The 23,021-nt window shown below is 41.2% G+C and overlaps 1 protein-coding gene and 1 long non-coding RNA gene across 3 annotated transcripts in view; both read left to right on the forward strand.

Moving 5' to 3' along the window:
• The first annotated feature begins 316 nt into the window (after window positions 1-316).
• nr2f1a (nuclear receptor subfamily 2, group F, member 1a) lies at window positions 317-9,872 on the forward strand. Of its 2 annotated transcripts, none has more exons than XM_044111809.1 (3): window positions 317-1,668; window positions 3,035-3,562; window positions 7,326-9,872. In XM_044111809.1, exons 1-3 carry the CDS (start codon window positions 1,236-1,238, stop codon window positions 7,598-7,600), a joined length of 1,236 nt encoding a protein of 411 aa, XP_043967744.1. In that variant the 5' UTR covers window positions 317-1,235; the 3' UTR covers window positions 7,601-9,872. The 2 variants fall into 2 exon arrangements, with proteins under 2 accessions (XP_043967744.1, XP_043967743.1); XM_044111808.1 differs by having other exon boundaries at window positions 3,038-3,562.
• A 2,523-nt stretch (window positions 9,873-12,395) lies between these two features.
• The window catches only part of LOC122828344, a 35,177-nt gene continuing 24,551 nt past the window's right edge, over window positions 12,396-23,021 (forward strand). The window contains exon 1 of the long non-coding RNA XR_006370209.1: window positions 12,396-13,675. This is a non-coding gene — a long non-coding RNA (uncharacterized LOC122828344). The remainder of the gene's footprint in view (window positions 13,676-23,021) is intronic.

A 23,021-nucleotide genomic window follows, 5' to 3' on the forward strand; every position in this document is an offset into this window, starting at 1 on the left:
ACGGTAATGTCTCTGATTTGAGACATTTTCCTGGCAACATTATTTCAACCGCTTGTAGCGAGAGTGGAAAACAGGCAGACTACTGCAAAATGAGCGTGTTATTTCTCCGATAAATGGATAGAAAATATAACAATTTTGCGATCCAATAGCAGAGCGGGGGACTTATCTAGATGGACATTTTTTGTAGCGCCCCAACGGAGGGGGGACTCTAACCAATGGAGAGAAAGAGAGGGCTTGGCTATAACCTTAGCCTCCCATTTTCTCTCTCCCTCTATCCCCCCTCCTCTCCTCCTCCTCTATGCAGGGCTCTGGCCAGTCAGTCCTCTTTGATTATCAGTCTCCAGCAGCCCCTCTCTTGGCTCCTTGACATGAGCACCATATAAGGCGCAGCGATCTCCATAGAAACGTGTCAGTTTCAATAGTAGTGTCAAAGTTCACTATATACAGACATTCGCGCAGATCCCCCGTTTCGGAAACATTGCTCTGCTGGTCCTCTCGTTTAAGCGCATTCATTTTTTGGGGGTCTCTCCTTCTTCTTCTTCTTCTTGCATATCCTATTAGTACTAGTTGGTGTTTTTCCTCTTTTTCTTTTTTTTTCCTCAATCTTTTTTCTCTTCGTATCTCCGTTCCTCCTCGCTGGAGAGAGGTGAAACTATACATGGGTACTTCATTCGGCGACGCGGTTCTCCTTCGCAGCTGGGCGAGATGATGAGGTTTATTTAAGAATATAGATGTAAAAAGCCCAGCTCTTCAGTTTTTTTTCTCCTCCTCCTCCTCATATACGACGAAGACGGGAGTGTAAAGGAGCAAGGGAAGAAAGGAGAAAGGAATTTATCTCCGCAGCACTTTGGATCGCGTCTTTCCAGCGAAAAGGTTTTGGTATTTTTTTTGTTTTTTTTACTCGCTCCTGCCTTTCTTTTGTGGCTATATTTTTTTATCTGACTGCTATTTTTACGTCTGGACTCGGGTTTTCCTACAAGCTTAGGGATTCCTGAATGGCTGACTGCAATTTACCTTGGAACTGGCCTCCCGATACTTGCATATCCTGATCGGGTGCCTCCTGATTTTTGAATGTATTGATCGCGTTTGCTCCCCTTCTTACCCCCCATATGAGATTGCGTGCTCCGATTTGACTTTGCACTGTCCCGTCTTTTGAGATTTTTTTTTTCTTCCTCCTCTACGCTCCATAAACATCGGCGATCATTTCGCTTTACAGCACTTTCCGGGGCCGAGATATGGCAATGGTAGTTAGCGTCTGGCGAGATCCGCAGGAAGACGTGGCCGGAGGACCTCCGAGCGGCCCCAACCCAGCAGCGCAGCCGGCGAGGGAGCAGCAGCAGGCGGCGTCGGCGGCGCCGCACACTCCGCAGACCCCCAGTCAGCCGGGACCCCCGTCCACGCCGGGGACCGCTGGGGACAAGGGGAGCCAGAATTCCGGACAGAGCCAGCAGCATATTGAATGTGTGGTTTGCGGGGACAAATCGAGCGGCAAACACTACGGCCAGTTCACCTGCGAGGGATGCAAAAGTTTCTTCAAGAGGAGTGTACGCAGGAACTTAACGTACTCATGTCGTGCCAATAGGAACTGTCCCATTGACCAGCACCATCGAAACCAGTGCCAATACTGCCGGCTGAAGAAGTGCTTAAAAGTGGGGATGCGGCGGGAAGGTGAATATATGTTTTAAAGCCCCACTCACGATTACGCATCCTAGTATTGCAGCAGCAGTGCGAGGGCTGCCATGTTGCATTAAGGTCACAGGCTTTATAGCTGGGCATATACCTACTACAGCAGACTCCATCCTTGTTTTGTTTTTTTATTTATATATATATAATTTTTTTTCGAGATGTTTGCATGAATGGTTTGTGTTTTCGTCTTTTGCGTGAGGGAGTAAAAGGCCAGTGCAGCCACGGCAGTTACATGCTTGTGAATGCAAGTCGCCTGAACAAAGCGGCTGCTCTTGTTAACCTCCTTTTTTTATTTGTTTTGGTTTTTCTTGCAGTCTAAACTGCATTGTCTCCTTGCAAATCTATATTACATAGAGACAACCCGTAGAATAGTGAGTGTGTTTGTATAATTGCGAGCATTTATGTCAGCCTCTGAGAGTGTGTGCGTGTGTGTGTGTGTGTATGTGTTTTGAGTGTGTGTGAGGCTAATAGTCTCATTCCTTACGGTCCCTTAAGTAATCTTACTAATTTATAATTGCACAACAGGATTTATAAGTGGAATGTGTGTGTATGACTGTAAAAAATGAGTACACAACAAAGCCACTTCTCTGTGCTGACTAGACAGCTCAGACACACTGAATCACGTCGTTCAAGATTTTCATGCCTCATTGTTTTTGCTTGCTTTGCATTAGAGGCCATGCAACTTTCCTTTCTGTGACAAGTGTTTGACTTTTCCCAAATTGATGAGGACACCCTCCTACGTTTACGTTGCATGTTATTCGCCGTGCACACCATGATTCCCTGCGTATTAATAATTTATTTGAAATATTACGCACTAGCTAAATTCCCCCCTTATTCCCAGCTGACCTCTTGACTCAGACAAAACGTGGAATTATGGGTGAATTTAATAACAATTGTCCAACATATTTAGGACCTGATTGCCTACAATTAGCAATTGTTCAAATAACCTAAATTCATGAATTATAAATAAATAGAACGTAGACGATTAAGCCTTAAAATATTCATAATAGCCTAGTTGTTCTAAGTGAAAACATGGACGTTCTGTGTGTGTGAGTAAATGTATTTGCGCGTGCACAGGAGCCAGCTGTAAAGCCTGTATCCTTAAATTATAAATTCAGGGTGAAGATCGAGTGATACAACACATCTGTGTCCATGAAATATCTGTGTTGCTGATTAGGTTTTTTTGCTTTAAAATCTGATTATTGTTTTAAAAGCGTAACGTTTTGCTTTTTTAATTAATTTATTTATTTTAATTGCATGCTATTTTTGATGAAAAGAAGCACCACTAGTGGACAATGTTTATCAGTCCTGGATGCACATTTCCTCTTTTTCTCTCTCTTTTTGTCAGCGGTTCAGCGAGGAAGAATGCCTCCAACCCAACCCAACCCAGGCCAGTACGCGCTGACGAACGGGGACCCCCTGAACGGCCACTGCTATCTGTCCGGATACATCTCGTTACTGCTGCGGGCTGAACCTTACCCGACCTCCCGGTACGGGAGCCAGTGCATGCAGCCCAACAACATCATGGGCATCGAGAACATCTGCGAGCTGGCGGCTCGCTTACTTTTCAGCGCCGTGGAGTGGGCGAGGAACATCCCCTTCTTCCCTGACCTGCAGATCACCGACCAGGTGTCCCTTCTCCGGCTGACGTGGAGCGAGTTGTTTGTGCTTAACGCGGCTCAGTGCTCCATGCCTCTTCATGTGGCCCCGCTGCTCGCCGCGGCAGGCCTGCACGCCTCGCCGATGTCTGCGGACCGCGTCGTGGCTTTCATGGACCACATCCGGATCTTCCAGGAGCAAGTGGAGAAGCTCAAGACCCTGCACGTAGACTCCGCGGAGTACAGCTGCCTCAAAGCCATCGTGCTTTTCACATCAGGTGGGTTGTCCACATCATCGCCTCACAGACGCACACACTAAAACGCAGATGGACGTGTTTATAAAGAAACGAGGCCTGGTTCTGGTACTCACACGCATGCAGAAGCTCGGTTGCATCAGGAATATGGCTGTCAGGCAGCAGCTTAGTGCTAGAGATGTTTGTGTGGCCGATGAAAGAGCCATTTTGTCAACAGCTTGCTTGATATCCACTGACATGCATTCCCATGTCAGCTGTAGCCGCAGCATAAGACGTGTAAACAAACCCAGATTGAGTAAATGTATCAAGTTTTAAAGTTGAAAGCCCATTTAAATCTGAGATTAGGTGCAATCGAAAGAAATTGAATATCTAATTTTTGGTGGGGTCTAAACAATCATGCCCCCCTCCGAACATGTCTGAACCGAAGCCGAGCCTGCCCGGGTTCACATACGCATTTTAGAACAGGTGTCAAATAATTGAGCGTAAAGATGAAATAGTCTCTGTCAGTGGGTGATTTATGACAGCTGATGCGTTTATGAGCGTGGCTGCGCGCTTTTATCCTTGTTTTTTTCGTGCGCAAACACATGTCTTCGGGGGCAGGAAATAATCCCTAACAGACTGAGATCAAAAAAGAAAGACGAAGAAGAAGTCTGATGGAAGTTGACTCGCACATGAGTGCACATGGAGCTGCACTTAATAACACAAGTTATTAGTAGATTAATCTTAGCTGACCCATTAATTTTCTTACTTACTGAGGATAGTTTCTGCGTCGCGCAGCTTTGAAAAGTAATCAGCGGCACTTTTCAAAAGTAACCTACATTGTTGATAGCTTAATTGATGCCTGGTTGGGGTATGGGGTCCCTAAATGTCCCTATTTACTCCGAGCTGCATAATTTGTATGCTATTTTGGAATTAGTTGTGTGCGCCTGGTGCTTTTGAGGGCCTGTTATATCTGGTGATGAAGGAGGAAGGAAGATGGGCGTCTGAGCTACTTCTAGAGTTTGTTTAAAGTTTTGACCTAACTTTTATCCCCTTTGCAAAGATACTGAAGCAGGAATTACATAAACTTTCGCGGGACACTATCGTGATGAAAACTTTGTTTTACTTTTTCAAATTTGAGTTAATCGTAAAATAATTGTCTTTTCCAATATTCTTGTAGAAGATTCTCTTTCAACAAATTAAAAAAGTTTTAAGTGAAAGTTAATTTTCTTAAGAATAAACAAACACATTAAGCCTATATTATATTATATTATATTATATTATATTATATTATATTATATTATATTATATTATATTATATTATATTATATTATATTATATTATATTATATTATATTATAAAACCCCATAGTTTTACACAGTTTTAAAAATAGCACAGCTTGTTCATAAATAGCTGAGTTTAATTTGGAGCTAAATGATCCCAACTTCAATTTTTTTGCCAACTCAGCCTCCAAATTGAAATTTAGACATGTCATTATTCTCTAAATGACTTGTAGCATTCAGGTTTTGTATTTTATTGACATGTCTTTTGTCACGGTAATTTTTCAATATTTTATTTATTTATTATTGGTACTAGACAATGTAGGCTAATTAATATCCAACACGTTCAGTTTGAAGTCAATTCCGACGCACATAATTCGTAATTCTAATTTAAGTGTCATTCTACAGTTGTTGTTTTTTTCATGGACATTTTTTGCTTTGTTTACATTTAGCTTGACCATTTTGCAATTATAACCATTTGCAGAAGAAAAAAAAACATACAGAAATCCAGCTCAGATTACCCCAGAGAAACTGCACACACACACACACACACACACACACACACACACACACACCTACACGCACGCATACACACATACAACCACACACACACACACACACACACGTACACGCACACTAAGACATCGCCGTCCCCCATGTTTTCTAACAGATCATTTAGTTAGTGTGATGGGCTACAAAACTGGTGCGCCCTATAGAAAGTCACGTGGCGTTTTGCCAGTTTCGGTGTGGATTTGTTTGCCTTTAATAATACAGCAGCCTGGTCAGCATTTGATGCATAAATAAGGGGTGGTCAGGGTAAACTACTTCTCCCCCACAAATCTGGATCATTGTTCAGTGTCAACTTCTTGTGTAGCAACGTGTGTGTGTGTGTGTTTGTGTGTGTGTGTGTGTGTGTGCACCGTGGTGCTGAGTTCTACAGAACTGGTCGTTTGGATCTGGAGGCTATCTTTCCCAGCCCATTGAGACTTGTGGGGTGCATTGACAGGGAGGCCTCGTGGAGAGCTGTGGGGTGTCTTTAACCAGCCTTCTCCCCAATGCATGCGTTCAGCTGCAATGCTTTGAACTTTCTTGCCCGTCTTACTTTGAAAATTCGCAATAAAACCTTGCATGTTTTGCGTCAAATAAAATTAGTTTAAACAGCATCGATCGGTGCCGGTTTTGAACACACACTCAGAGCAATTTGCATACACGGGGGCTCTGAGTGGCTGGATTGAGGTCACAGTAAATCACAGCAAGATCTCGGTGTTGCCCTCGGGTTCATGAGGTTATTGTGTGTAGGCCTTAGTGAGTTATAGTGAGAAATTAAGAATGGTCCTAAAAAGCCTCTGTTTAGCCGCTTATAGTGTTGAGTGCCTGGAAGCTGAAGCTGCCTTTCATGTGCAGTTTCTACAAAAGCAGCGCTCAATACAAAAACAGCTTCTGAGAAGTCTTCTTGTGGGACCATGTATGCCAGCGGTTACACCACTTTATAAGCTTGGCTTGAGTGAAAAAACACATCTTTTTTTACAGCAGAGGGAAAACGTGTAACACACCAACAAGGCTTGCATCCCTTTTGTCTGTCCCGAAGAGAAAGAGTGGCTACCGAAGCCACCACGCGCTTCTCGCTAGGCGCTTTTGGACATTTTCACGTCGCTTCTGATCGCCACTGTTTCCTTCAGCCTCGTCTAATAAATCTGATTGCTTTCAGCGGGCCTGTCCTATAGGCTACAACGGGGGAAGAAAAAAAAAAAAAAAAAAAAAAACAGGCCAAGAGTGGTCTTTAGAGAGAAGAGCCGGCGAAATCACTTAACAGCTTACTGCGGAGTAATTAGGTCACATTACATCCAGTGTAATTTCAGATTCATCAGTACCGTTTATGTTGCCCTTACACTTAAATCCCCTGAGTTCAGACATAAAGAGCAGCGGCCTTTGGGCCTGCGTGTAGCCTACCTTCTTCTTCTTCGTCTTCGGGTTTTTTTTTTTTTTGTTTTTGTTTTTGTTTTTTTCTTGCATTATCACTTTCGGGTCTGTACAGGCCTGCAAACGCTGACATTTTCACCTCTAATTTGTCGCTGATTGCCCTCCACTGGACTGTGCATCCAGTATATTGCAGCAGCATGCTCCCCTTGCTTATGCTGTATGACAGACGGTGTGATGAAGCATGTTTGAGCAGCCTTGTTTGTCCATACCACATTGTCAATAACACGTAATGATAACCAGAGCGCTTTTACAAGACTGAGACTGGGGTCAGGGGGAAACAAAAACGGCAGTCATCACAAAATATCCACCTGGAAAGTATTGTTATCTAATTTTTGTGTACTATTTAATAAATAATTGTGATAGTAAAAGTAGAAGGCCTTTGCTGAATTCAGATGCACTTACTTTAGATCTGACATAACGAGCTTATTTTTTTCTTTCTTTTATACTTTCAGTCCTGGTTTTTGGATCTTTTCTTCACATAATCCGTCGTATGGTTTAGTCTGCTGTGAATACACTAACCACAGTGCGTGTTTTTTATGTTTCCTTAGACGCTTGCGGCCTGTCAGACGCCGCTCACATCGAGAGCCTTCAAGAGAAGTCGCAGTGCGCCCTAGAGGAGTACGTCAGGAGCCAGTACCCCAACCAACCCAGCCGCTTTGGCAAGCTCCTGCTGCGGCTGCCCTCTCTACGCACCGTCTCCTCCTCGGTAATCGAGCAGCTGTTCTTCGTCCGCTTGGTAGGTAAAACTCCTATTGAAACCCTCATCAGGGATATGCTATTATCCGGGAGCAGCTTCAACTGGCCTTACATGTCCATCCAATGATCCTTATATGACAAAACAAAACAGAGAGGAGGAGGAAGGGGAAAAAAGGACCAAATTTCTGCACCCCTCATCCTCCTTCAAGAAGACTATATATAGGACCTTTTTTTCTGAGAAACTTTGCGGAAGACATTACTTTTTTTCTGTCTTCTGGGACTTCGATGGAATACATTATGTACAGAAAAATATTGGAACTGGACTTTGCGCCTGTGTAAATCCGCACCGTCATCTTCAAGAACAATACTCTCCATTTTGTAAAATACTAGTCTTTATTTTCTTTTTTCTTTTTCTTTTTTTTTCTTTTTTGTAAAAAAATACAAATAAAATGAAAAACATCATATGCGCAGTAAGAAGAAAAAAAAATGAATCAAGACTTAGCGGGAAAATAATGTTTCCAAGCAATTATAAGAATTGTCCTGTGTCTATGTACCTCTCTGTTTTGTATTTTTTCTGGTTCTAAACCAGGGTTTCTGTGATTCTATACTAATAATTTTTTGATATAACCTTTTGCTTCTTATAATGAGTGCGATATATGTTGTCGAAGCTATGTTCTCCAAGAATTAAAAATTGAAGTGAGAATTTAAAAGAGTAAAAAAAACAAAAAAAAAAACAAGACAAATAAAATGAATTTAGACGAATAAGAAACAGTCTAATCGCTGTGACAATATCAACACTGATGGTTGAACTTTTTATTTTATTTTATTTTATTTTTTATTTTATTTTTTGACCTCCCCCTTCTCCCGTGCTCCCAACTCATACGATGGACCTGCAGCAGAAGCAGCAAAACGAAACTGACCTCCAGGACGTTTTTACTGACATTTTTACTCCGTCTGGGGCGCATCCCCCCCTCCACCCTTCTCCCCTTCATTCCCTTCCCCGGACCACGAGCGTGTGTGGAGTCGATCATCAGTCAAAAGAACAAACGGAGAGACATGAAATCAAAAAGCACTTTTAATATATCATTTCAAATACATTTTGTTTGTTTCGTCTTGAAGATTTTTGTTGTTTCTTGAATTTTATTGGTTGTTGCCTTCAATTTTTCTTACTCCATGATGCAGCTTTTAATTTTTTTTTATTATTTTATTTTATTTTATTTTTTTTTTGGACAGAATGGTCGGCTGATGAAGTTGTGTGATGGTGACTGTACTATTAAAAAAGAAATAGGCAACGATGTCTCACTCTCAAGCATTTTCCTGGGGATCAAATGTTTATTATTATTATTATTCTTTTTAATTATTATTTAACAAATCAAAGGGAATCTGTTGTTTTTATGTGTGCTTGTACAACAGTTCCTGAAACCTACCTGTGGAAACAAATTGTTACACGGGATTAAAGGGGGATAATAATTACACAATAGAAGCACATATTACATTTGGAAAGAGCCATGACATAACTGACAGTGCCAGTACAAAGAGGAAGGAGACAATACTGGCCTGTGAGCGCATTAATGTTTAATATTTTTCCCAGACAGCGAGGGAAGCCTCTAACACAGAGCCACCTCTATAACCTTCCCCCTGTGGCTCAATCAAGGTGATTCTCTGCAAACCAACACCCCCTGCTTCCCCCCCCCGACTTACTCTCGCGTAAAAGAAAAAGAGAAAAAAAAGAAAAACTCTGCCCTGATAACGCATTGCATGCTCTGTATTGACGTGGGCGTCATTTGGCAAAAAAAAAAAAAAAAAAAAAAAGGGTTAGGGGGGCCCCCGCTGCAAAGCTGCTGTGATATGCGTGATCAATCTGGAAAATGTATTTTACAGCATGTAAGCCAGTCGATAGGAACACCGAGTGTGATGCATTGTGTGGGAATAGAGAGGGAGGCAAAGAGGGAGAGAACGACAGAGACACAGAGAGAGAGAGAGAGAGAGAGAGAGCACTGAGACAAACGAGAGAAGAGTGTTAGTAGAAAGTCAAGTGTATGACGGTGTGTCTGTGCGTGTGTGTGTGTGTGTGTGTGTGTGTGCGTGTGTGTGTGTGTGTGTGTGTGTGTGTGTGTGTGTGTGTGAGTATGTGACAAGATAAAAAAAAGATGTGGCCTTGGTTTGCTTGATACAGTCAGAGTGTAATGAGTCCATCGATAGTGTGTGAGATGGGTTACGCACTGTCACTGCCCTTGCTTTGGTCTATTTCTTGTTTTTGTCTCCATTTACGCCCTAAATGACAGAAGGGAAACCTGGTTTATCACCGGTCCTTGCATTTAAATCACAGTGTAAGGCGTGATAAAAATATGATAATACAAAAATGATGGAATAAAATATGGCGCACAGGCTTGACATTTCTTAAGTCGTCATGAAATGAGCTCCCTCTGTGTCATTTTTCTTTTTTCTTTTTACCCAAATCTTTCTCTTGTGGTTTTGGCAGTGAGCAGGGACAGCAGAGCAGGGATGTGATATTTGTTAGCCTGTTTAATTATCAGCCGTGTGTTGTGAGTGTAACTCTCGTTTATAGGTTATTTTTGCACTGCTTATGTCATCAAGAAACTTTTAAGGTGTCACTGCCTGTAATAAAGGAAGGATGTGGCTCCAGGTTGTCCTCTGATACTCTCTCTTATTATTTGTGAGACCACCTGACAAAGTAAGCCTTAATCTGGGTTGTATCCGCCTAAAAGTAACTGTTAAAGCAAAAAACAATTGTGACTTTTTATTGTTTATTTTACAGTTTTGCGCAGTTTTTCCTTGGTGTGGAGGTGATCATCCTCTCCACGACCTTTAGATCAGGTGAAAGTTAGTGAAGAATAAGCTGATGGTGTATTTCCTCATTATCTTGCAGACTGAATCATCGAAGCTTAATCGAAACAAAAAAGGACAGTAAACGACGATAAAAATGTTTAGTGGCATTTCAACTGAAATAGATTTTGACTAGTGCTTTATTATTATTATTATTATTATTATTATTATTATTATTATTATTATTATTATTATTATTATTATTATTATTATTATTTAAACTTTAACTTATCTTCAGTATTTTTGCGTGAAGAACTCAGGATTTTAAAAGGTGGCATTCTGGAGGTCTAAATAATTATGTTTTACGTTGGCCATTACACTCCTTTTTTCAGATGGTTTTTGTTGTTGTTGTTTTTTTTTATGTAGGTCCGGACTTAAATAGTGGGTTTGTAGGCTTATTAAACGTAGCTTTCAGCTGCTTGTCTCCACATAATGTATTCAGAATCCCCTCCAGAGTAACTATCTTTTATCCTCTCGCTGAGAGCATTCTGTTCTACAATTGTTACACTGCAGGCTATATAAAGCGGCGGTTCAAAAAAACACATGAAAATGGTGGCATGTGTTCCTAATTAACGTTTCAGTATAGGCAATCTGAGAGAAACACATGAGGACTCCGGGAATAAAGTGCTTATTCCTGTTGAGGTACTTTGGATATTGTGATGGAGGCTTAATTTATTGTATTATGTAATATTTCAAATGCTAAAATAATGACCTTTTGTCGTTTGCTTATTTGTTTTTTTTAATTGTCATTATATGTAACAACATTAGCTACTATCATTTGAACGATTTATCCCTTAATATGAGAAGAAAGAGAAATAACTGCACTGTCAAGTTAACTGCGGTGGGTAAAGGGAGATGGATATGAGGAAACGCCGGTCACCAAAGTATTACAGCGAAATGAGTTAAATAACCATTTACCTTTGTCTGGTTTCATTCATCAAACCACAAGTGGAGGACTCCCAACACGGGTGGGGGCTATTTGTTTGCTTTTACACAAGCAGCTGGGTGCGATTTCACGTTTGAGATATCTGTCTGAAAGCAAAGCATTTATTATCCCAAGTTGTCAGTGAGCCCTATTTCTCTTGAACCCCTCAATGCGAGCCGGCGTTGCAGCGTTCTGCAGCAGTAGGGAAAGGAAGAAGAAAAACGTCCTATTTGGCGTCACACGTCACTAGTTTTCACTTAGAAGAAACAGCAGCAGCAGCTGCAGCAGCAGCTCGGTCACATTTGACAAATACGGCTGTTTGAGACAATAACACTTTCCAAATAGCCGAGGCTCCCGCTTATATAAACGAATGGGAGCCCCCCTCTGAAGTGTGACGCGGTTTATTTCTCATATTGTCTCGTGCGTAATAAAAAAAAAAGAGAGAAAGAAAAGAAAAGAAAAAAATGACAAGTGCTCGCGCCATATAGTGGCTCATTCATCCACCCAGGCTTTGCAAGATGGCTAGGTACTGATGGCCAAATTTACATAGACGTAGCCTATGCAGAGATGTGTGCCACATCTCAGCATCCAGACCCAGCTTCTTGTTGCACGGGCTCTATATTCAGTCGGTGGCATAGATCAGTCCGCAGACCACACAGGCAACCTTTAAGCCATGGATCAAATCCAGTCCTTCTGGAGCTGCGAATGTAACACAAGGGGACGCCTCCCTGCTTATACGCGCACACGCCCGACTGTTGGAACAGCGTGAAAGGCGCATATAATGTATGTTTGCGTGCGCCTGTGCGTATCCACAAACCGTACGTAAGCGTATGTGCTGAGGGAGAGCGGAGGGTGGAGAGGAGAGAGAGAGAGAGACAGAGAGAGAGATGATTGTGAGAAAGCCCGGATCGCTGTGTAAGCGGATCTCTTTGTGTTGATTTAGGAAGACGTTTGCTGTATATAACGTTCAAGGCTGATAATATCATTGCCTGGCCAGATAAATAAAGCATTGGCCAAAACCATCGGGTCAGCTATCGATCCGCTTTTTTTCCCGGAGCGAGCGAGAAGGCGGGGTGGACAGGAGGAGGGGGGCAAGAGGAGAGAAGAGGGGGGAGAGAAAGGGAAAGAGAGAGAGAGAGACCCCACTCATTAGCATTCCACAGCCATGGACTAAACGCTGACAACTAACAGAGATATCCAGCTCTACACCACTGCATACCCCCCACCCCCACCCCCCTTTGTCTCTCCCCACCCGGCCCTTCATTTCCAGCGGACAGATCTCTCGTCACAGCCAGCGCATTTTTATTTATGCCCTCTTCACTCCTTTTTGCACGAATGGACCCTTGCACAAGAGAGAGAAAGAGAAAGGAGGGGAGAAAAAGCCTGTAGTAAAGTAAGGCAGAGAAAGTAGGGAGGGGAAGGGGGGGGGGGGGGGGTGATGTTGTAAAAGCAGTGCAGAAGTGACAGCGCTAAGCGCACCGGCTTTGCTTGAGAGAGATACAATTGTGTTTGACGTGACAAAATAGAAGCGGGAGACGTTTTAAATTGCGACCCGAGACTTGGACATTTGAGGCTGAAAAATAAAGTCTGTGATTAAATAATATTTTATTTAAAGAATGGAAGGATTTAGAATTTATTTATTTATTTATTTATTTATTTATTTATTTATTTATTTATTTATTTATTTATTTATTTATTTATTTATTGAATTTAATTTAATTTAACCAAGTGGGGCTATTTATCTACGATTCTCTCGAAATGCAATAAATATGCAATAAATACATAGAAAGCAAAAAAAAAAGAAAAAAAAGTACATTTAAAACTGGATCTTTTTTCTAAAAAAAAAACAAACAAAAAAACTTCTTTAACAATTGCATAAAAAATACTCAGCCCGAAGTTAACATGTGTAATAAATAACCTTTCAACGAATTGCTGCAGACAAGCTTCCCTCTCTTCTCTCCTGTTCAGACTATTGTATCTTAATATGCGCTGTAGTTTCGCCCAATAATGACAGCTGTTCAGCTGATAGTAACTTCTTTCCAAGTTTTTTTCCCCTCCCCTCCTTCCCCCACTCGGGCCCCCCTTGGTCTCTGTCTTGCTTTGTTGTTTTAAAATATGCATGTCTCTCTCCGGAATGCCAGTCACGGGTCCAAACTTTGTGTGTCCCAACCTCCCACATGATGAAATGATCCTTTTAAAAGCGAGCTCAATATGTCTCAATCTGCACTCTTCTCCCTCCTCTACCGAAGCGTTCTGGGTTCGGGACGCAACCCAGACACGTACATAAGTGTGTGCATATCATAATTAAAGCGCAATTCACTTCACTGCGGACTTTATTTCTAAGCGCTGAGGAGGAAGACGCGGCTGGATCAAGTCAAGTTCTGTCAGCGACGGATGGATGAAGATTCATGGCAGGAAAAGGGGGGAAAAGTAAGGCTCATCCTGACACTCTTTCTCTCTCTCTTCCTCTCTCTCTTTTTCTGTGTGTGCGTCTGAGTGAGTGCGTGCGTGTGTGTGTGTGTGTGCGTGTGTGTGTGTGTGTGTGTGTGTGTCTGGCTGTCTGTCCTGTTGGTGCGTGCGTGTGTTCCAGGGGGAGTGGGTGAGAAAGACAGAGGGAAGTGTGAGCGCAAAGGGTATGTGGCTGTATGTTCGGGTGTACGCACGTTTATGCATGTCTGTAAACTCGTGTGTGCAACTTTCTTCTCCTGCTGCCAACCAACCAACAGTTGTTTGCGTGGATGCTGGTGAGGCAAAACCACACTGTATACCAAACAGGAAAGCAGTAAAAAAAAAAAAAAAAAAAAAAAGGAGGAAAAAAAAAGAAATGCTTAGGCTTAAAGAGGAAAAAGTGAATAAGATTCTATTCTTTCCATTTTTCCACCTCAACTGGAACTTTTAATTTATTCTGTTATGAGTGTGAGAGTGTGCCTTAGCCAATATGTAATAGAGACAAATTCAGAAGACCCGATGATGGGTGCAGATGCAGGAGCAGGGGCTTATGCCAAAACCTGTTGCTTCCTTTGCAAAGTTTAACATACAGCGAGTTGCGCAGCGTCGCATCCAGACCACAATCCACCATTTCCAAAAGAAAAAAAAGTAAGCACACCGGGAATCATCCGGTGAGCAGCAGCAAACAAATTGAATTTAATCACTGTGTTCATTTATTAAATTCAGACACGTTTTAATAGACATCCCCAACAGTCTGATTATGTCAACATATGGGAGGGCCGCGCATGCAGCAAGGCCTGGGCTTACATACCTGATAACGCCTGGGCTTTTCAGGCAATATTTACGGCTTTCTCTTTCTAATACTCTCCAGATGGTGTGTGTGTGTGTGTGTGTGTGTGTGTGTGTGGGTGGGTGTGTGCGTGTGCGTGTGTGTGTGTGTGTGTGTGTGTGTGTGTGTGTGTGTGTGTGTGTGTGTGTGTGTGTGTGTGTGTGTGGGTGAGTGGGTATGTGTGTGTGTGGTGTGACTGTGTGCTGCCACAGCAGTCGGCGAGCTCCTCGATATTTTACTCAGCAGCATTTTGTTGCAATTACATCAACGCCTAGAATTTATTGTTGACCCACTTTCATTGAGTTTTTCCCTTAAAGAAATCGTGTACAATAGAACAGCAATTATATTTAAGCAAAAAAAATAAAATAAAATAAAATAAAATAAAATAAAATAAAAAATAGTCGTGTGAGTGCGCATGCGTGTGTTTACTTTTATGATAAATATATTTATTTATTTATATTTGGAAAATCGGTGCTCTTCAGAACTTCCCACTTCATGGTTTGATAGATTAATATGTTGTGTAGACAAAACACACAGACCGCATTCATGCCTGACCAATCTTTGTTGGTGCCTGTGCGCTTTTTTTCAGCAAGTCACTCAAGCAGAATAATGCGTGAAAAGATATAATCCACTGAGCCCACACCCTATGCAGTCCTCTCCCATATTATCCTCCGACAAAGGATTGGCAAGCTTTTCAGCAGGTATCCAACCTCTGCTCTAAACACAGATTTGACTAATATACTCATTTAGTTTCTCTGATATTTCTCTATTAGTTGTTTTTTTGTATCTATCTATCTATCTATCTATCTATCTATCTATCTATCTATCTATCTATCTATCTATCTATCTATCTATCTATCTATCTATCTATCTATCTATCTATCTATCTATCTATCTATCTATCTATCTATCTATCTATCTATCTATCTATCTATCTATCTATCTATCTATCTATCTATCTATCTATCTATCTATCTATCTATCTATCTATCTATCTATCTATCTATCTATCTATCTATCTATCTATCTATCTATCTATCTATCTTATGCTGGAAAAAAGCCTGTTTAAATTTAATCAATAAAATGAGTGTAATAATTTGCAAACATTATTTTGGGTACATTTAAATTAGTATTTCTAAGTTGACTTTATGTAAGTTTCGCAGCCAAAAGAAGTCCAATTACATGCATTCTAAAAATGATAATTTATATAACTTTGCTCATTTTGTTCTTCCACACATCCTAAAAGGGAAGCAAACGGATGAATTGGTTTTGATTAAGGCATAAATAATTAATGAAATGAGAAATACATTTTCAAATATATTCAAAAATGCTGGCGTGCAAAAGCTTAGACACACCATTAATTGCAGTTAAGATTTACTTTAGCATGAATCTTGTTGCCGTATGAGTTCAATCATAAATTACTGAAATGGTAAAAAATTAATTAATTTAAATCTGACTGAGAAATGTGGCATCTGAAGAGCTCGGATGTGACATTCATTTGAAACGACTGCATCAGGTTTAAGGAGCTCAGTTTGCTAACACATTTGGCTTTAGCATTAGCATTGTTGCTAACCTATTTCAGACATAAAATGTACTAGATTAGTAATTAAGTGTTCTTTGGTGGAATGGAAACTATTTTCCAGAAAGCCAAAGCTAGGATGTGCTGTTCATCGGCAACAATTACCTCAAGGTTAAGAAGCTCGGCTGCCAGCAGGTTTTATATAAGGATTGTACTGCAGCTAAACGAGTGCAGGCCTAAAATGTTACTGAAATAGAAATCTTTTACCACTCTGTCTTTTCATGATTTAGAATTTATCATGACAAGAAAAGGGGAAGGGAACTATTGAGATGAACAACATTGTTAGTTGTTGGCAATCACAGCTTCATGGTTAAGAAGCAGTTAGCTAAAAAGTTTGCAAGCATAAGCACACATAAAATTTGTTGTCATCATGTTTTTTTCTGATATAATAATGCTAATATGCTAATAAACATTTTAAAATGTAATGTTAAAAAAAAAAAAAAGTTGAGATGTAAAATCCTCTTCCTGCCAATGGCTGCCTCAGAGTTCTGGATCACAGTTTTCTTGCAGGTTTTAGTCGACATAGCCATTGCTGAACTAGTTACTAGTTCTTGCTCTGCAGTATAAACCTCACTACAACAGCTTCTACATTTTATGAAGAAGGTATGTGTTTTAGTACTGAACCCATATACATTATCCCCCTCATTGCCTTCTGAAGCTCAAATAAATGGCAAACTCTGTTGAAAATAGTTCATTTGGATTTATTATTTAATTAAAGGAGCTAGCCAGTATAAGACTTACAAACTTCTGTGTTTGATCAGTCATTAAAACGCATTTAATAGTTGGCATGTGATACTCTTAGGAGTTCATTTTTAAAGTGTATGATAAACCAGAGTGAATCATATGCCTCAGTGTGCCTCACCTGACAGTGGTAAGTTTTCCCACTGAAGCCCTGTACCTGGATCTTTCCCTCTCTCCTTTCCTCTCCGGCTCCCAGCCACCTCAGAGGACACGTTGATAAATACGTGTCCCCCCCATCTTACGCAGCGGCATCCATCAAATTTGTGTGTCCATGTTACGCGTCTGCGCTTGAGGGAAGTAGGAAGAGGATGCCAGCAGGCGCTCAGAGAAACACACTCTAAAAAGCATCAACAAGAAAGGTGTTGTTCTCCATATGAAGACAGAATAATTACCGTGGTGAGAATTGTCCTAACCCAGGCCGTATAAGGGGTTGATACTCTAGAAAATGTTTGCACCCGCTTTTTGCTGCGCTTACATATATCAATAACTTCTTTACGCCCGACATGATGCGTTTTGATTGATAGGTGGAGCACATTTTTATTCTCGGTATTGTTACCATTATTAATAATATTAATAATGATAATAATACTTCAGGCTCGGCCAGCGCTTGGAACATTCTACCTAAGACCCCCTCACCCTGCGGTTGCAGACTCCTTTGTGGCCCCACATACCGCCGCTGTGATTTTAGAAGTGCCTCCTCTTCCCTAGTTAAAGAAGCAAAGCTCTAATCTAGCTTCTGTGTCGCCCCCCAAAGCCAGCGTGCGCTATAGTTGAAAATGTGCGTACGGGAAGAATGAGTGGGGGTCGGTCTGAGCGAGAGAAGACGGGAAGAGGAGGGTGAGAGAGACAGAGGGATAGAGAAAAAGAGAGAGAGAGGAGGGAGCGGGGTTATAACGGAGTGGCCCTTTCCCTCGTTTGAGTGACACGACCCCTCTCTCCTCTTCAAAGGCCACGCAGAAATAAACGCATCTCATTTGAATGCCGATTTTGTTTTTCTCGGTGGTATTTTATAGCCAAGATTTCTCCAATAGGAATGTGTATTTTATTTTCCTCCCCTTTCCTTAGTGCAATATATTGAATCTGGCTGGTTCGGGTGGCAGCGGATTCAATATACCCATCTCTCCACATGAAGCATTCTGCAGCCAGTGTGGTATTTTGTCCATCAACAATCCCCCCACCCACCCACCCTACACACACTCGCACCCCACCCTGTCCAAATTCATTTGCATCCGCTGATGATATCAGTAAAGAATTACTGGCACCGTATGAGGCAGTCTAGCTGGGGGAGGGTGTGGAGGGGGTGAAGAGAAGGCTTATTTGGATAAAACTGGACCGCAGAGTGGACACGGCCCTAAAGGTCAGTCGCCCATTCATGTCAAGGTGGCAGGGGGTTGGTTGGTGTGTATGTGTGTGTGTTGTGGAACAGAGGGAGGGACGGTAGGGGAGGGGGAGTTGGGGGGGCGAAAGAGGCTTATTTGAAAGCGGGCGTATATTTGAGGCAATGGGAATGAAAAGAAGTGGTCCACAAAGCTCGTCATACTTCAAATACGCCCCGTCACATCTTCACTCTTTTCCCCTTTTCCACGACGGCAGGCGAGTATGGCCATATAAACCTCGGGTCTCTGAGCCTGGGAGCAGCCCTGCAGAGAGCACAGCAGCGAAACACAACATGTGGACCAGAGGACGGGGATCACAGAGATCCGTGGCTGCACGCACAGAAAAAAAAGGGGTTCTTCTTTAATGCCTCTGTTTGCTTTGTATGCGAAATGAATTAAAATGAGGAGTTCCCATTGAAAGCTGCTCATTTCCCTTTACAGGGCTTCTTCTTAACAGCATCATTATATACAGAGATAGAAAACGTTTGTAAGGTGATGCTATATGCCCCTAATATGATGCAGCAGCCCTGTAATTTTCTGACCACTAGATTCTGCGCTCCCATTTTTTTCAGACGGCGCAAGATTTCAAGGATTTGCTTCTAAATCCAGCTTCTGTACGAAGCCGAAAATGACCATATCTGTGATGATAAAAGAAAACCCGACAGCTACATGTTTTACATATTTTTAATGAGGAAGATCCAATTTTGGTCAGATTTCAAGATGTATTTCTAAAGTAATAAATCACCAATAACCTGAAGCTAATTTCGCCTTTAACACAAAACAGAACCTATAACATAATCATAAAAAATATAGAAAACCTACATCAATATGTTCCTCCTGTATTTAATGACTTAATGAAATATTACCCCTATGGTGGCCTATTCTGCAATCTACTTCTCATAGTCGGGGTGTGTGTCCACGATGTGCACACACAAGCTCTCTCGCACTTTTAAATGCATTTGTCAATGCAATGTTATGTGTACATAATAAAATTAAGTGGGCTGCATGGCAACAAACGGATTACTAATTTGTTTGTAATAATTACTTTTGAACCTCTGCTATAAGTGTGCCCAGGCGCTCTGAACTTGATTTTCAACCAGAAACAAACAAGAAAACTTTTGTGCATAAATAAAGCGCACAAAGAAACAAAAGGAGGTATTTTGCCTTTACTTATTAGTCTAACAGCAAAGCTGATCGGCCGCAATTTGTGCTGATTCAGTGTGGAAAAAGTGAAATATGTTTTCTTTTTTACACAGTCTGGATAATTTCTAAGCATTTCATCTGCACCTGAAATATTAGCTGAGCTTTTAAACGATCCGCGTCTCTTGCGCGTATTTTACGCAGCTGATTCCAAACATTTCCAGTCCATCATAGTCTCAGATGAACATTGATACTGAGGCTCCTCTGTTTCCATTGAGCTTTGATCATTTCAGATAGACAACCCCTACATTGATCGTTGCGCTATTACAGCTCATGCCCCTCCATCCCTCGCCTCCTTGCTTTCGCCACTATCATTCTTAGAGTTCCTCCTTGTTATCATCATTATTATTTGTAGCAGTCGCAGGATTGCTTCTACTGCATGCGTCTTTCAGAGTGCCACTGCTGTTATTGGACCATCATTACCTGCAATGATGGCTATGGAGAATAAGACTGAGCTGTGTGTTTGTATATGAAGCAAATCAGCGCGGTGAAGATGATAAGAGGGGATTATGCGACGTGTGAGTGAGGAGAGGGTCAGAGCAACTGTTTTTATTTTATTTACTTCTTCTTTAATTGACCAGAGCTTACTGATTGGCACCAGTGGAATATCTGTTCTTTAAAAAAAAAAAAAAAAAAAAAAAGACGTACAACTGCACACTTTGCAGAGGATGCAATGTTTACCTATAGCACAAATGCAAATACGAAGCAAGTGATGGCATTGATCGAGTTTTGTTAAGGGAGTCAGCTGCACTTATGTAAATCACTCACTTTTCTATTTAGATTGTTTTAGCTTTGAACCCTGATCTGACTATTTTATATATTTATTTATTTATTTTATATACTGACGTCTCACTTGAGTTTCAGTGTAAAAATATTAAACACACGCACTTTTTTTTTTTTTTTTTTTTAACTAGGACTGATTAGCCACTTGGAGTCAGGAAAGGGTTCAGAGTTTTGCACAGCAGAATCTGCGATGTCTCCACGATTTGGATTTTAAAAAGTTTCGAGCGTCTGAAAAGCGCTGAACCCCGGTGTTTGTCGTCGCGCTCCCCCTGCGCCGTGTGCGTAAAAGAGGCAGCCTCCTGCTCAGACCCGACCCTCGGAGATGTCTGTGATTGTTTCTACCTCGCTTTGCTAGATGGCGCTCTGCGTCGTGGGACCCTCCAATACAAGAACCGCCCCACAGTCTCTCTCTCTTTTTCTTACGCTGTGCTCTCTGAGCCATAGTCCCCGGCGCAGCAGAGCACCTTCCCCATTTTTCTTTTCTTTTTCTTTTTTTAAAACCAGGGGTTTCCACAGCTTCAGCAGACTGTTACATGATTTTAAGGGGGCGATTTTTTACACTCTTTTCAAATGACATTATCCTACGAAGACATATATTTTGATTTGTTTTGTTAAGCAGTGGATTGGCATTAATCCATGAGCGAGGAATTGGGCATTAATTTGTTCTGCAAACTCACAATAGTCAGACTGTCATACAGTGTTTGAGCGTTTTATAATTTTTTTTTATAAATGCAGCCTTGCTGAACTATTTATTGTATGTTTTATTTACAATAAAATTAGATTTTATTGAAAATATCAATATTTTTATACTACTGCTTCTACTGCTACTGCTGCTGCTACTATTGCTAATAGTAATAATAATTATTATTATAACAATAATATTAATAATAACGATACCAAAAAAGGAAAAATTAGAAGAAGTGGTGAAAAGGGTAATTACACGAGGAAGAGATGCATTGCACTTTACGCTTTAAATCTCTTGATTATGGCGGCACAGTGTTTTGTTGGAAAATGTATCATGTACATGTAACATAGCCATAACTTCGAAAAAATACAATTAAGGAATGTTTTTTTGGGGGGAAAAAAAATATTTGTTTATGTTCCAGAAGTTTTTTTTTTTATTTGCTTTTTCTAGTCGCATTTGTTTCTCGATTATCTGTCCCAACAAAATACCTATCAGATAAATAAATAAATAAATAAATAAATAAATAAATAAATAAATAAATAAATAGTAATCTTCCCTCTCTTCTTTGACGTGCTACTGCAGTTACACTTTCACTAAATAGCGGCTCGTCGTTGCAGTGACGTTGATGAATGTGTTGGAGACTCTGAGAGCCTTTTACAGCTGTCTTAAAACGCGCCGTGGCCCCACAGAGCAGCCGCAGACAGATCAGGTGCGGTGCGGGAGCCTTTTCTACACAGCAGTCTGTGACAAAGAAACACACACTAAAGGAAAGGGTCTTTTTATTCTCTCTCTCTTTCTCAGTTATTTTTTCTTTATTCTTTTTTTTTGGAAAGACTATTTATTTTATTCCTAAATAGAGTTTGCGCACCATTTTTCCTCCCAAAATTTCACATTTTTAAGAGGGCAAATTGATGGATATTATGAGGGATGTGTAATTATTTTGAGTAAAAAAATTGTGGTAATAAATATACATTTTCTTTAAAAATATAAATTTTTTCAGCCTACAGAAAAATCAAATATCTCCCTTCTTACTGTGTCTTTGTTCCCCACGTGAAGAGGTGGAAAATAAAACTGCGTATACGTGAGGTCAACTGAGTCATTCTTTTTTCTGATGCCGCACTATTCTTTTTTGCTTTTCTTTTTTATATCACATCAACTGTAAACAACATATCTCTGACAGATTGCCGAGAAAACAACCTTTTATTAACCGCACTGATCAGATCTCTCATCACAAACAGACGAGGGAAGCGCGTCTGGAATCCTGCGGACTCAGAGAACCAAATCTTACCTCCTAGAGTTTGCAGTGCAGCCACATGCACGGTTTCACTTTTGATTAAGCTGCATTATCAGATTGTTCCTGATCTCCTCTCACCCCTCCCACCCCCACCCACCTCCCTCTCTTTCGTAGTCACACTTGCTCGCTCCTCTGCTGTAACCTGGGTGGTTTGGCACAGCAGGCTCGCTTGTATACAGTAGGAGAGGGGAGCCTCTCCACCTGCAGCTTCCCCCCAGCCAGGTATCACCTCATTCCTTGCTAAACCCCACATCTCACTCCCTTCTTGCTTTCCGCATGAGTTACCTTGGAGCACATTATTATTATTTTTCCTCTACAATGTACATGGACCCTGTCATACATTTTTGAGTGTTTGGGAGAGAGAGAGAGAGACAGAGAGAGAGAGAGAGAGAGAGAGAGAGAGAGAGAGAGAGGGGGGGTTTTCCTTGGTATTTGTTTTCCTCGACTTAACAAGCCATCATCCCAGACATGCATATACACAGAATTGGAAATGGCTTGAAGATCCCGCAGGCAAAAGGGTGGACTGCAGGTTCAATTAAGGTAGAATAATGCATGGGGATAAAGCACAAGATGACCTCGATTGAAATTGATCAGAAGGAACTGTAACAAAAGAGGAGGGGAGGAGGGGGGGGATGTCTTTTTTTTCTTTGTTTTGACTTCCTGTTATATCTTCAACCAATCCGGATTATTTTCAGGCAACAGAGCAGCGCCGGTCCAGAAAGCACCAAGTTCTACTAAAATCCACTTTAAATCATTCACATGCAGCATGATAGATTGAAAAGTAACAGTGGCCTAATCTATCACATGAGATGACTTTACAACTACCTGTGAAACACTTTCC

This window comes from Gambusia affinis, linkage group LG03 (genome assembly GCF_019740435.1).
Source record: "Gambusia affinis linkage group LG03, SWU_Gaff_1.0, whole genome shotgun sequence".
Taxonomy (NCBI): domain Eukaryota; kingdom Metazoa; phylum Chordata; class Actinopteri; order Cyprinodontiformes; family Poeciliidae; genus Gambusia; species Gambusia affinis.